We start from the raw sequence: 15,197 nt of genomic DNA, 5'->3' as shown, positions 1-15,197 counted from the left end.
ATGTAGCATAAAATTTCAGGAATACTTGATGCAATCATCTTGAACATGAAAGCTACAAAATGTAGCCTAGAGAAATTCAGAAGACCCAGTCATAGACTTAAATACTCAGGTATTAAATAACATTTTCCTCTAATTAACCACACATTCAACACAATCCCAGTTAAGGTCTCAGCCTGCTTTCCTGCAGAAAAGGCAAGCTGATCTTTCAGTTCACGGGCAAACAGAGTCCCTGGCATACCTAGACACATCCAGGAAGAACAACATACCAGGCCTAGCTTTGGCTGAGTTCAAGAATGGTGATCAAGGCCGTGTTTTATTGACTCTGAAGTAAAGAGCACTGGGATGGTAGAGTGTTTGGAAAGAGCCACACATATGGGCAATTGGCTTCCACTAAGGTGGGGAAGAAATTCAATGGCAGAACACACATACTGTGTAAAGGAACTTGCACCATGTCTTTGCCAAGTTAAAAAGTGAATGGGAATGAATGAGACACTTCAAACCTCGGGTTCTGTGGCTTGCAGGAACACAGCTTTTGTGCTGTGAAGTTAGGTATTGGAGTTGATTTCTTAGAAAGACACCCAAACAGGGAGCATTAAGGAGATTTGGACAAATATCAAAATTAAAAGTTGCTCTTTAGATGCTTCCATCCAGAGTGAGCCTTCCAAATGCTGCAGCCCCTGTTTGAACCTTTACAGTGTCATCTCTTGACAGTCATATGCACAAGGCCTAGGGAGATTGCTCGTTTGGTAAGGTGCCTGTCATGTAGGCATGAAAACCTGAGTTTAGATCCCCCTCCCCCAAGTAAAAAAAGTAGGTGTGCTAGTGCGTGACTTTAATCCCAGGTATGGAGAAGTAGAGAGAGGAAGATCTCTGGGGTTCACTGGCCACCCACCCTAGTTGAACTGGTGAGCTCCAGGTTTTATGAGATACCCAGTTTCAAAAAATAAGGTGGAGATGTGGAGTGGTGGCATGTGCGCCTTTAATCCCAGCAGTTGGGAGGCAGAGGCAGGGGGATCTCTGTGAGTTCTAGGTCAGCCTGGTCTACAGAGTAAGTTCCTGGGCATCAGGCTACACAAGAGAAACCCTGTCTCGAAAAAAAAAAAAGCAACAAAACAAAACAAACAAACAGAAGAGCTAGAGTGATTGAGGACACACCTTATAGTGACCTTTGACTTCTGAGTGTGCAAAATTCGTCAGCTGGTGAAACAGTTTGAATGGGGCTGTCTTCCAGCTGCCCTGCCCTCTGCTCCCTCTCCGCTGCCGTCTTCACTGCTCTGGCATGGAGAGTGCAGTCAGACCTCCTGAGTGCTGGCCCTCCAGGAAACGCATGCTGCCTTTTCCAACTGAATCTGATTGGTAGTTGCTTTCTGGTGTGGTGACAGCCCTGTCTTGGAGGGACTTATCGAGATGCTTATGAGCACATCTGTGAAGCAAGTGTGATCTAATACCTCGTTGCCTCAGCTCTGTGTAGCTCCAGAAGAACCTGTATTTTAGATTATGTTACTGTCAAAAAATAGACCTTAATGCCTCTCCAGAGATGAGAAGATTGTGTGCTGTGGTGTCAGAGACATCCTGATGCTATACAGCGTGCCAGGAGGCTTAATTATATTCTGAGCTCATGCTCACTGGGATCCCAAGAGTGGGAGGTATCGTCTCCTTCCTGCAAGTCCCAGGACTGAGTATGCTGTGGCCCGTTTCTGGGGCCGAATTGCCTGCCTTGAAACGTTGTGCCTTCTGGTTCTGACTGCCCTCACCAACAGTGTTGAGCACATAAGAAGACAACAGTTTTATGCTTGGTTGTCCATGCTAAAATGATTCTTGGAAGACCTGTTTTGAAGGAATGCATTTATCTTCTACCCTAAGGTCTGTTGGGGGATATCTGCCCATTAGGCCAGTTGATGGTGGCAAGAATCTTTACTCTCTGCCTGCCTAACCTGGTGTCTACCATATTCCTGATGTTATCCACCTAGAATTAGAGTCAGAGTTTTACAAGTCATGGATGAAGTCACATGACCACCCTCCTCCCAGATGACAGCCACACTGTGGTACCCAGGCCATGTGCATTTTTTACTGCCTGCCTCAGAATTCATCAGTGTCCGCAGCTCTAAGGCTGGATAGCTCTTTGGAGTGGCTCATATGATCCAGAAAGCACACATTCACAGCTACAGTCTACTGTGGGGGCATGGGCCAGGGAGATTAACCCAACGAAGAGATGCATAGGGTAGAAGTGTGGTTCTACGGAGCTTCATCCCCATCCCTGTGGTATCAGGACCACCACCTCTCCATTGTATCATAGTTCTAGCCTCCTAGGGGACTCCACAAGGTTGGCTGCTGAGAGCTCTGATGATGTACGTTATGGGCGTGGCAAGTGCATTTTGGGTGCATAGTGGCACTCACCTTCCAGCTCCTCTCTCCTTTCCAGGGACCAACAAAGCTTCCGGTTTTAGGTGGCCAGCCCCATCCCGGAACTCTCTAGTACCCACCAGGAACCCCACTGGTATAACGAGACCTTGCAAGGTTTTCAGGGCGTCCTGTCAGGACCAGGCATAGGGTCTGTTGAAACTCATCACAGCAGGTGGCAGCTTCTGAGAAGCTGCAGATGCACCTCTGGGAAGCCAGCTTTCCTGGCTCTGCTGCTTCTGAGGGACGGAAGCCCCTTCAGCCTCTCTGGTCCTGGGATCAGCTGAGATTCAGAGCTCTTGGCTCAGGAGCAGCAGCGAGGATGTTGGGATTTCTTTCTTTGCCTGATCAGCACATTTCTGAAAATGGTGTTAAAATTTTTAAAATAAATCTCACTTCCTATTGATTTCCATTACAATTTCTGAGGAAAAGAATTTTTTTTTTTCCTGAGGAGGTTATCTGACCGTTATTAGAGTGTAGTGTGTTTGTGGAAGTGTTGGAGCTCATATGTGGCAGTACAGCTCACTTGTGCTCACAGGCACTGCCCCGCACTCTCATTTTCCTGAACCAGATTATCCCAGGAGCCAGATGAAGCCTGGCTCATGCTTTAGGGCTGGCCCAGCTACCTTTCAGTCCATCCATGGGGCCTTGCTCCTCTCTTCTTTTAGGCCAGGAGGGAGTGAGACCCCCTTCCTGGGCTGAAGCCCTGAGCTGGTAAGGTGTACTCCTGTTTACTCTTGGTAGGTAGACCGCTTTGCTTAGGCCTGGTCCCCAGAGCCCTGGTACGCACAGCCCTGATCTCTTGTGTCCTGGTCTCCATAGCCCTGGTTTGCCCAGCCCTGGCCTGTGTGCCGCCAGAGCCCTTACATCCTATCGGCCACCTTTGTTGACTCTTCTCCCACTTCCAGCCCTCCTGTCATTTTTCTGAGCACACTCTGCTGGAGGTTGATTCACTGGCATTGCTGAGAGGAAGCTTTTCTGGTCATTCTGGTACGGGTGTGGGGGGGGGTTGCTGCTGTCATCACCTCTAGTGTGGCTTTGGGCTTCCTCTCTGGCTCTTGGTTCAGCCCCCCCATCCTGTCACAGCAGGTTCCCAGGTTCTCTGGCTAGCAGGTGTACTGGGTGCAGCACCCATTTGGGACCTGACTTTTTGTGCTGTAGAGAAGCAGCTTCTCCATTGCAGACTTTCGGTTGCTCTTGCTTCTGTTCTTTTTTATCCTCCTAACTGATGAGAGGATTGGAATCTTTCCCTTTAATCAAAACCCATTCAAGCCAGACCCAACAAAAGTGGGTGGTGTTCAGTCTGCCCTCAGCTCAGCATGGGATTAAAAGATTTCTTTGTCAGGTATCTAAAAGTGGGCCATTGTGTGTGCTCTTTGCGCAAATAAATCTTCGTTGCCTGGTCCCATGTCAATACTGCTAACTTGTAGTGGGAGCTCCAGGATGCAGTGTGCTTGCATAATTTGCCCGCATTTTCAGTCCAGAAGACTAGATGTTTTTGGTGGAATTTCAGCCCATGGGCCCACTATTGAACACAGAGGAGCGCACTCTGCAGGCTGTGGCTACTGTCCCTTCTGATAGACTTTACAATAGTGCATCTTGCCCTGCCACACAGGACATGTTGGCTTGAAAGATGGTAGTAATTCTATCTGCCCACTTGTTCATTGTGCTTGAACCCTGATTACCAGTGAAATGGAAATTCTGGTTTTGGAATTATTGCTGACCAGATGAGATTCCTGTATCAGTGAGAGAGCGTGTGCTCATGGCCGCTTATGAAACAGGAGAAATGAGTCATTTCAGCACACACTGGCAGCTCTAATGTATGGAAGTCGGAAGTCATGCCTGGAGTTTAGTGGTCCATTTTACATCACGTTCAAAATAGGAGTCCCTCCCTGAGACTCATTGCACACATTAGGAGCTGACTGAAGAGCTGGTGGCTGGTTCTCTTTATCATTCATTCCCCGAGTAGCATGCAGTCAGTGAAAAATGGCCACTTCCCTGTGAACAAAGACACTGCCCAGGTAGCTCCAGGGTGGACATTCCATCTGCCGGAGTCAGTGGTTCTGCATGGCGGTCTTTAGGACACCCAGCAGAACACTGGCCATAGACCCTCACAGAGGTCCTCATGGTCTCATGTTGTGGTGTGTGCCTTTTAGCAAACTCAGGAGTTTAAGGTCCCCTGCTGAGAAAAAGTGAAGGCCAAGTGCTCAGAAGCCTGGTGACATGGGCAGCTGAGAGGCTCCAGACTTGTTCTGCTTGGCTCTTGGAGGAGAGGAGCAGCCTACCCTCCAGTGGCTGGGTTTTGAAGGCAGCCCTGTGTGGAAGGCCCCTTTTGTATTCTCGCTGTGGACTGATGCACAGCCCCCCCTCCCCCCCCGTAGGGTTGACCTGAGTCCTATGTGGTTATCGCTGTTAGTGTTGTCATTCTGCAGGGCTGGTGCTCTGCAAAGGGAGGCGACCACACCTGGGTCCTATCATGTACTCCTGGTAGAACCTGCCCGTTACCAAGTCAGCCTACCTGGGGGTAGGCTGCAGCTTGCTGGTTCCTTGAATAAAGCAAGAAGGGTTGAATTTTCCACTTTTCTGCTAGGTTACTCCAATGAGAGATAGTCCAAAAATATGTGTTTAATTTTTCAGCGCCATTTCTGCCCAGTTTGTCTTAGAAAGGTGCTGCCTACTTCTGGGTTGCATGTTAGAACTGTTTGTTTTCCAGGTCCTAAGAGTCTGAGCTTCCCTGTGGGTGGGCTGCTGATACTAAAGGCAGAATGTGGCCAGCATAGCGGGCTGTGCTTGGTTTTTCCCCTTTCCCCTTTCTGAGCTCTAGCATCAGCTGTTCCTTTAACACAGAGAGTCTCCAAAGAGACCCTCTGTGCCCTTAGGAAAGCTGGGTCTAGCCATGAAGGCCTGACAGTGCTTGTGGGCACCCAGCGAGTCATCTGAGGATGATGGAGTGGCTGCTGACCTCCACGCTGTTGTCTCCAGTACAGCCGAAGAGCTGCTAACTAGTGAAGGTAGAGGTGAGACCGCTGTAGCCTGAAAATATTGGATCACTGTGACTGGAAGGGGGCAGTGGAACTAGGGCACCTGCCCTCATTGCCTGTTCTTTCCTCCCCAGTGCTGCCTCCATCCCTGGGCCTCCCCAAGCAGCCACCCGCATATCCACGGAAGCTCGTTCCTAGTGCTCCTGTGTGGAAAGAACCTTGTTGAGTAAATCCAGTCATTTTCTAAACTGCTGGTTTGCAAGTGTTCATCAGATTTGAATTTCACATCAACTGCAGTGCCCTGCTTCAGTGCGCTGGGCCACAGCCGAGGCTGCTGCTGTCCCAGCAGGATGTGTCCTTGGAGAACTGCACAGGCTGCTGGCATGAAGAGTCACTTGGGCCCTTGGATCTTTCTGTCAGTTTAGTAACTACAGCTAATTTCAGGCTTGAAGTCATTTTTTACCTATTTAGAATTTGGAAGTCTAGTAGTCCTGTTAGCACAGGCCTGTGCCAGATATCTTTAGTAAACAGAATCCAGACAAACTCCTGTGTGCAAGCTGAGCATCCGTAGTGACTGTCACCAACTGGCAGGGCTACGACTCAGGCAGCCCCACTGCCCAGCAATATGGTAGAGTCTTTCTCTGCTGTATGTGGGACCCGGGTTCTTAGATCTTTTCCTGCAGAAGCAGCATGTAGCAGATATACAGGGACCTCAAGGTCTTTCTGCTTTTTAGTCCAAGAGCCCTTTCCTGGGGTCATAGGGCCATCACCCTACCCTGTGTCCTTTTCTGGGGGGTCTCAGAGCCATCATTCCTCTTCCTGAACTCTCTCCTTAAGGTCGTAGGGCAGTTGCTTTCTTAGTGCGTGCTTGCTCCAGCCTCCGTGAAGACCGGAGGGAACATGCCATTTTCATCAGCTCCACTCTAGTTACGTGCCACCTTGTTTCCACTCAGCTTGGATTGCCTTCTACTTCCCGGTATTAACGGTGGCTTTATCCCTAAGCTTTCTCCACCAGACCAACCTATATTAGTCTGTTTGGTGATACTATAATGAAATACTGGAACCTGCTTATTTATAAGAAAAAGGTTAATTTAGCTCAGCTCCAGAAACTCAGGCACAGGTCACTGGCATCAGTTCACCTCTGATGAGGACAGGTGGCATCACAGTGGTGATAAATTGTGAGGCAGACAGCTCACTCTGCAGAACAGGAGCCAAAGAGGACAGAAAGCGACCAGGCTTTTCTTTTGTAACAACCCTCTTGTGAGAACAACCAGGATGCCATGAGAACTACATTAGTCTTTTCTGAGAGCAGTTCCTTAACATAAGGACTCCTCCAAGGCCATAGTTCTTAAAGGTTTCACTGCCTCTTCCACTACGTACAAGGACCCAGCCTCCAGCACATGGACCCTGAGAGTTCAAAGCACCACCAAACTGTGACCCAGCCCCATGAGAATCATGTCCCAGCTTGTGTTCTGGTCAGCTGAGGACAGCAGTGAGCAGAGAGTGCAGGAACTGCCTTAGCGCTGAGGCCTTGCTTTTCTAGGGCCAGCTCATATCATAACCCCTTGTGGGCCTGACTGCCTCCCAGTCATGGCAGCCTGGCTAAGTGTGTCCATTCTTACCCTGACATGCAAGGGTCATTTGTGAGATGCAGGGAAGATGCAGGACAGGGTTTCTCCTTCAGTGTTTGGGAAAGTCTTTCTTCTGAGGCATAGCCAGTAGCTAGCTGGTAGGGGTTTGTGGCGACTAGTTTTATATCAACTTGATACAAACTAGAGTTTTCTAAAAAGAGAGAACCTCAATTGAGAAACTGCCTCCATAAGATCTGGCTCTAAGGCATTTTCTTAGTTAGTGATTGATGGGGGAGGGCCCAGCCTATTGTGGGTGGTGTTATCCCTGAGCTGGTGGTCCTGGGTTGTGTAAGAAAGCAGGCTGAGCAAGCCGTGGGGAGCAAGCCAGTAAGCAGGACCCCTCTATGGTCTCTGCATCAGCTCCTGCCTTCGATGATGAACTGGGAGTGAAATAAACCCTTCTCTCCTCGCGTTGCTGTTGTTCATGATGTCCCATCTCAACAGTAGTGACTCATACTAAGACAGGGTCCTTGCTTTGGGGACAGTTTGGTGGAGCCTGGCTCTTTGGGAAGCCTAGTTGTTTTTAGTACTTCAGCCTGCACCTAGCGGCTACCTGGTCTGCACAGGGACAGGTCTGCTAGGTCTGGGTGCAGGTGGGATGATACCTGGGTGAGGATGGGGTCTCTAGGAGCTTGATGGCCCAGTTCCTCATCTGTTTTAACCCCTTCACTCTAGAGACTGGCACTCACCTCTGGAGCCATGTGCTTCTTAATTTGTGCTCCCCATGCATATGGGTTGTCTTCTCTTCTTGGGTATTGGGGTGTAAAGACTCCCAAATGTGCACATGCACCTGACACAGCTGTTACTCTTGGAATCGTCATCATCATTACCATCATTGTCACCCTCGTTATCCTCTTTTTTAAAAATTACTCATTTTTATGTGTGTGGGTACTTTGTATGAGTGTGCAGCATGTGTGTGCCTGGTGCCCCATAGGTCAGAAAAGGATATGGGGTTGTGGAACCGGAACTGGAATGGTTGTGAACTGCCGTCTGGGTGCTGGTCGTTGAACCCAGATCCTCTGTAAGAGCAGTGAGTGCTCTTAACATCTGAGTTATCTCTCCAGCCCCTTATTTGTTTTCTTCTTGAAGAGTGGAGTCCTTCGTTGGTGGAACTGGTTCTTTTGCCCTGAGGCTCCCTGACAGCCTGTGCTTGTGTTGTGCAGAGCGAGTTCACCGCCATCTGGACGGGCACGAAGTGCGATACCTGCAGTTTGCGTTCCGCTGGATGAACAACCTGCTGATGAGGGAACTGCCCCTGCGCTGCACCATCCGCCTGTGGGACACCTACCAGGTGAGCCCCCACCCCATGGCCCTGTCCCCGCCCTGCCTCCTCCTGTACTGGATTCCCTGCAGAGTATCCTCTCCATGCAACAAGATCTTTAAAATGTCTAGCCCTGGTGTTCCTGTCACCTGACTATGTAGAACAGGAAGAGGACTTTATAACGTTCTCCTTGTCACCTGATTGCACACCAGCTGGTTGGCCACAGTCTCCCCATTCTCACTGGCAATTTACATTTTAAGCAGAGTCAAACTGTAAGTGTGGCCGAGTAATCATGTACCTTCTGTGTACATCCGAGCAACTCTTCCAGAAACTTCGCACTCGGAAGGGACTCACACGTTGTCTGTGTTTTGAGTTACTTACAATAAAGATTTAAAGAAATCCTCAGACAGATGCAGCCCAATATGAAATTTTCCACTCTTCACCAATTTTGATGAAATTCATGTCTTCAGGAGATTGAGTTTTCCGGAAGAAGCCGCCTTGGCTCCCCTGAGTGTCTACTGCTTATTCTAGCCTCTTTTCATTCTGTGTATGAGGCCTGCTGAAGCTGACCTGTGCTGTGGGGGGTGGGTACTGCCTTTCAGCAGCAGCCGTAGGCACCATGGCCCGGGTGAGGCATCGGATCTCCCCAGAGGGCAAGGAAAGAAGCACCAGGTTAGTTTTCTTCCTTACAGTAGAGCCAGAGCAAAGCCTTCCTTCCTCAAGCTGCTTTTGTCGGGTGTTTCACTGAGCAGTGAGACAAGTGCTAATATGCATACGGTATCAGAATCGCCCTACTGTGTGCTCTGCCGCCTGTGTTCTGGGGTGCCGTCACGGAGGCATGTGTGATAATGTTCCGTGGGCTGTGTCGTTGGCTGCTTTTGATGGCAGAGCATGCTCTTGATTCGTAGGTCTTCTATCCAGGACTTGGCAACTGTAGAATTCTCATTCAGTAATATTAACCGGGAAATAGCGTTACCTGGAGCTGCTTGGCTAAAGTAGCTGTCAGTCGAGTGCATCGATTGGCTCTCTGCTGGCTGACAGGAAACAAAACCTAATATCCTGTAAATTGCAAATGCTCTCATTCCCGTGATTGCTTAGGCCATTCATGACCCAGGCCCTGCTCATTAAGCTCAGAGTTCCTTGTAATTCTGTCCCATTATGAGTAAGGCAGGAATTGAGTCAATCACACCTCAGCAGACAGAAGACAGATCAGCTCGCCAGTGTCCTGCACTGTTTCCCTGAAGTGCTCAGGTGTCATTCAGACTTTGAGTATACTCATGACCTATTCATTGCATTAATTTTCCTGCAATTTAATTTTGCCACAAATTAACTCATTTGTACCATGAGCTCATTCTTGAACTGACCTGACCCTGGTCATAAGCCTTTTCCCCATCTTAAAAATCAGGATGTTCCCATTTTCCAGGCCTGAGTAGCCATGGGATTGTATTGCCTTTTCTGGCACTGGAATTACACAGTCATCCTCAGACGAAAGTTGAGCAGTCATTCTCTGTATCTGGGCATTTATTGGCTGGATCATCCTTACAGTATAGCTTAAGATCCTCTGGAGACGCAGGTCATGGAAAATGCTGTTGATAAGAACCCTGCCTCCGGCCCTGGATGAGACTGTGGCCAGGAAATGGATGAACTGTCTTAGGATGGCACAAGCATGGGCATGTAGACATGTGTCCTCTCAGGGTTTCCTGCGGTCTATCATAGCAGCTGGTACCAGGAGATTGTCAGCCTATGGAAGCCTCTTTTGAGGTGCTCCATAGAGCATGGATCCAGGTTTGCCAGAAGCACCACTCCCTCAGATTAAGCCCTTCACATAAGAGCAACTCTGGAATTTGTCCCTTGGGTGCTGGGCTGCAACTGTGGAGTTCAGTTAACCCAACCCCAGGCCATTGTCCTCACCAGCCCAGCCAGTCTAGCCAGCCCATCTTGTCCTCATTTTACTCTTCCGTGCTCCGCAGACTGCTCTTCCATGTGGGGGACACAGCTTTCTGCCTGCACAAAAGGCAGTGCGCTCAGATGGCCATTTGATGAAGACTGTCCTGTTCTGCTGCTCCTACTGTGTCTTCTCACACCTGCTCCTTTCTCACATCTTAGGGGAAGTATCCCCATCTTATTGTCCTCACTGCCACTTTCGCCATTCCAGGGAGAGGTGGATTGGAAGGCAGCTGGAGTCAGGGCCTCCGTGCACTTAGCCCATGTCCTACAGGTACTCTTAGGAAAGAGTCTTGGGGATCCGTGAGCCACCCAGTTGACACATATTAGTCAGTCCCTTCCTGAGTCTCCGGTCCTGGGGAGTACTGTAGATAGGGCTCATGTGCCAGTGTAAGAGCCTGGCCACAAACCAGATGCTCTTGTCACAGTGGCCTTTGTCTCAGGTGTTAGGAACAATGCTGTAGAAGACCTCCAGAGCCAGGCAGGTCTCATGGGAAGTGGCCAACCGTGAACTGTGTGGTTAAGTTACTATAGGATATCTGTGAAGAACATTTCGTGTTGCAGGAGCCTGGTGAGGATGGAGCTGATGAAGCAAGCATTCTAGGGAGGGGGTGAGGTCAGTACCTAGACAGAATTGCTAGAAAGGCTTTAAGGGATGGGGTCACTCACATTTGGACATTCATCGTGTGGTGGTAGTCAGCAATGGTGGGATATATAGAGCTGGTGCCACCCAGAGTCAGAACCTTGTTCATATCAATGTGCTTCTGTGTGCCAGCCTCTTTGTACAAAGGCTGTGCTCAGGGGTTGGAATGAGTCTAGGTGTGCAGGAAGCTTCTAGAATGGTCCTTTCTTTGGTGTGGAGTAGGCTTGAGGACTAGGTAGAGAACACACTTGGTAGTCGAGACTTCCCTCTTTGCATTGACACTGACTTATGATACATTACTCCTCAGAGCCTTCCACAGGGTGAAGAATTGTGTCCCTAGCCACCTGGAACCCTAGACCACCACCAACCATGTGAGTGGACTACAAGACAGAGCCATCTTTGAGAGACTCGCAGCCCTTGCTGACACCTCCACCGTAGCTATGAAAAGCCCTGAAAACTGAATGGCAGATTCCTGGTCCTGGGAACTGTGGAGTCACCATTGCTTATGCTACATCATTCGTGTGATTCACAGAGCTCTGCCCCAGATAGCAGTTCTTGAAGGAAATGATTTTGACAGAGGTTGGGCTGGGATGTAGGAGGTGGAAGACTCTCAGAAGTCACTTCACAGTGGGTTCAGCCTGTCAGCATTAGCCCATGAAGTTGGTTTAAGTTGTTTCCAATGTTCTTCTGAGCTCCTAGGAGGCATGTCTGCTGTTGACATCCACCCATCCCCGTCTTCCCACTGTCATCTATAACATGACACCTGTTCTGTGGAGAGCCTGTATGAGGACATGGCACAACATCATGGTATCTGAGGAAGCACTCCTACCCAGCAGCTCACAGCTGGCCTGGGGTTTACATGACAGAATCAGCCATGCATGTTGCGATGACCTAGGTAGGCACTGGCAGCTTGGACACACACCTCATCTGTCTAGGGAGTTGAGCAGGCGACAGAGTGGGGTACTAAGGATAGGGAACTTGTGCTCAGTCTGCCACACAGAGTAGGCCCAATGAGGTGACTGTGCTGGGTTGTGCATTTCATGGTAGTCACAGCTGGTGTGGCCTGAGGTATGACCAAGTATGGCTTTGTCAGAGCACCTTGGGTTCAGGGTTGAGGACAGGCTCCTAACCTGCCGTATTCTTTGCTGTGCCCAGTGGACAGCCATCATGATTCCTGGACCTCCTGGGTGCCTCAGCACTGAGTTTGTGACGCAGGTGGCATTGGAACTGATGGATTGGGCTAATCTAATAAGCCTGAGGAAGCAGGTCTCCTTACAACACACTTTTTCATAAGTCCATTAAGATTTGAGAGTGCAGGCTCTTCATGTCTACCCGCCTACAAGAAGTGAGCATATATCACTGTCAGTCTGGGGAGGATTTAGAAACAGAACACTCAGCAAGAATGGGCTCACTGCTGTTATGTTTGCAGGGAGGAGCTAGAGAGGGTGAGCCTACCCCTTGAGAGCAGCAGTAGCAGCCTGCCCCGTGTCCTGGAAAACAAGAGGCCAGCTTAGGGTGTGTCTGGAGTACCCTTCGGGCTTTGCCACTCTTCTCCCTATTTTGATCTCCAACTTTGTTGTGTTTGGGGCTCGGGAACTCCTGTAGCATCATTCGCAGGTGCTATGTGGCAATCCATTGTGACCACTCCAAATGCCTTTCTTTGTACTTACTTTAAACTAGACAAGAATAGTAGCTAATTCTGGAGGCGAATTGAATGGTTATGCTATTTTGTAATTGGGTAGTGAAAAGTATCCACTTATCAAGGCCCTACTTTTATCAAGTTAGCTTTCTGGCACATCGCTTCGGAGGCCCTCAAGGAGGTCCTATTGTGTACTAGACAACCAGCCAGGAAGTAGATACCAGAATAATTGGGTCACTAGCTTTGACTTCTGTGGTCTCTTACCACAGCCTCTTGTGGAAGGGTCAGTGCTTGCTGCTCATCTGAGAAAACAGCAGATGTGGCGAACTGGATGGGACCCAAGGCTCATTGGGTATCCTGATCATGTCCCACAATCCTTATACTCTGCTTCTAAGACCCCCCTCCTCCACCCTCAGCAGCCTCTGGTTCTCAAAAGTATATGGCAGAAGTCATTAGGAAGCAGCTCTGGGCTTGGGAATCTCAAGGCTCTGTAGCAAGGGGTTTAGAAGAAAATGGCAGAAGGAGGCTTGTTGCTGTGATGGTGGCAAGAGCCCCTCGGGAAGATGGCGACATTCCCTGGGTGGAGTACATGAGGTGCTGTCCATGTGATGTTATGTATGTGTGCCTGGTTTCATCCACAGGAGAGAGAATTTTAATGCAAATGTCTTCTTAGAATGGCAGTAAGGTCCAGGAATGGGGACAGCAGGCTGTTCTGTTGAGGCCTGGCTCTATGGAGCTGAGTGAAAGGCTCTCAGACTTCTTATTCCTATTGTGTGAATGGTTAGGAAAGCCTGCTGTTTGCAAGTCTGAGAAGAGCTTGGGGGACTTTGTAGCTTCATTGTGGAAATCTCTAGGTGATGTCCCCATAAAACTTTCAAGCAGCTCAGTTTGTAACCTGCTAGGAACATCTGCAGGTGGGGTCACTGCTCCATGGAGAAACCCTGGCCGTGTGGGTCTCTGACAAACCACAGAACCTCTGGGAAAGCCTCTTAATTCCTGTCTATCAAGTCTGTGTGAGGACTGCATAAGGAGATGCCAGGGTCACTGGTGAGGGCAAAGTAAAGACCAATGGGAGGGACTACCCCACCCTATGTGCAGTAGGCAATGGAGCACATGTGATCAAGGGAAGAAAGCCTAGAGCACACAGGGTGCCTGCATTTGATGTCTGTGTGGCTGGCAGCTGTGGTCTGAAACAGAAGTCTGTCTATGCTTGGGCTGCTGATGGCATAGGGCTTGGGCCCCTGAAAACCTGTGCACTCACCTTGTGGGTTCAGTGAAGAGGTTTAGAGCTAAAATGAATTGGTGATCTCCTAGGACCTGGGCCCAGGATTCCCCTATCCAGGACTATGAATGGCTGGTTGTCATGGGGGCTTGTTCTGCAGGAGTGAGGGATATTAGGGGTGATGTCACAAGGACTTTGTCCTGTCCTGTTTCTAATAATATTTGAGATGATGTATTATATGAAAATTTTATCTGAAGAGTGACCAAGCAACTTATTTAACTTTTTTAGGCATCTGGGCAAAGGATTCAAGAAAGTCAGGGCTGTGAGAGGGAGCCCCAGAGGAGGACTTAGTTTCTGGCATGTGTGGGGCTGCTTCTCCTGAGCACAGGTTACAAGCAGGTCACTCCTCCAGGGAGCTAGCCACTCCCCCATACCAAGGTCCTATCCCTCTGCTAAAAATGAACAGCCTGACAGATTCCCAGCATGATTAGAAAGGTGGACATATGAAGAATAATAACTAGGGCTGTGTCCTAAATAAGAACCATATGCCTTAAGAAGAATTATTGCATTCTGTGTGGCCAGAGATTTAACACATACTCCTGAAGAATCCAGTCACCCTCCATGGGTGTCATGCTGGGACACTGAGGAGGAGGACACAGATATGTCTGCCTTTCACAAGCCACTGATCTGTATTTACAGTGACAAGAATGTCACTGTAGATGGCCAGGCAGTGCTGATGAGAACAGGAAGGGACAAAAGATGGATCTGCTGTGTACTTGGGACCAGACATGAGCCAGTAGCTTACAGAGGGCCTGTAGAACTCCGCTTTGAGGGATGATACGTGCAATCTGTCCTGTGCTTTTAGGTGATGTGTGTTCCCATCTTCATGGGGCTGCTGTTGCAGGTTCCTACTAACCTCCTGCTTCTGCACTTCTTCTCTTGGTCCTGCTCTGAGCTCTGTTCCGTTGCCTCCATGAGGACTTCTCCAGGCACAGCTATCAGCATTCGGCGTGGAGTGGACGAGGCTTCACGTTTCCATCCTTGTTCCTCCCTTAGGCCATTAGGCTTGACTTCCTCTTGGTAAGCTGCCTTCCCGTCACTGAGCATTGGAGTTAGCATCCAGATGCTGAACAAGGCTCTGCACTTGAATGTTGAACACAACAAGCTAGTCCTGATAGGAGCAGGCCAGTGTGTGCATCTCATTCAGTGTCTGGAACTCCCAACAGGTGTCCCGCACCTCTTCTTCCAAGCCATCATGACATCACGCATCACAGAGTGGAATGTAATAGAGCCCAGACACTGGGGAAAGAGACCCCCTGTTGAATAGATCTGAGCAGTGCCAGTTACTGTATGGGGCCACTCTGGTGCACTCCCCCCACCCCCATGAGCAGTGTATTAGCTATGGGAAGAGTTACCTTACTATCCTCCCTGAAGCAGCCTCCTGGCATTGAAACAGGGTCCCTTGTGTTCTCGCAG

The 15,197-nt window shown here is 49.4% G+C and overlaps 1 protein-coding gene across 1 annotated transcript in view; it reads left to right on the top strand.

The window, feature by feature from the left end:
* Tbc1d22a (TBC1 domain family member 22A) overlaps window positions 1-15,197 on the top strand; it is a 279,341-nt gene that overhangs the window by 174,331 nt on the left and 89,813 nt on the right. The window contains exon 11 of the mRNA XM_050129184.1: window positions 8,176-8,303. Within this exon, the coding sequence (XP_049985141.1) occupies window positions 8,176-8,303 (128 nt within the window). The remainder of the gene's footprint in view (window positions 1-8,175; window positions 8,304-15,197) is intronic.

The sequence above is a fragment of the Alexandromys fortis genome, unplaced genomic scaffold (genome assembly GCF_014885135.2).
Source record: "Alexandromys fortis isolate MF-2015 unplaced genomic scaffold, M_Fortis_MF-2015_v1.1 scaffold_28, whole genome shotgun sequence".
Classification (NCBI taxonomy): Eukaryota; Metazoa; Chordata; class Mammalia; order Rodentia; family Cricetidae; genus Alexandromys; species Alexandromys fortis.
This window is presented reverse-complemented; position numbering and strand designations above follow the sequence as displayed.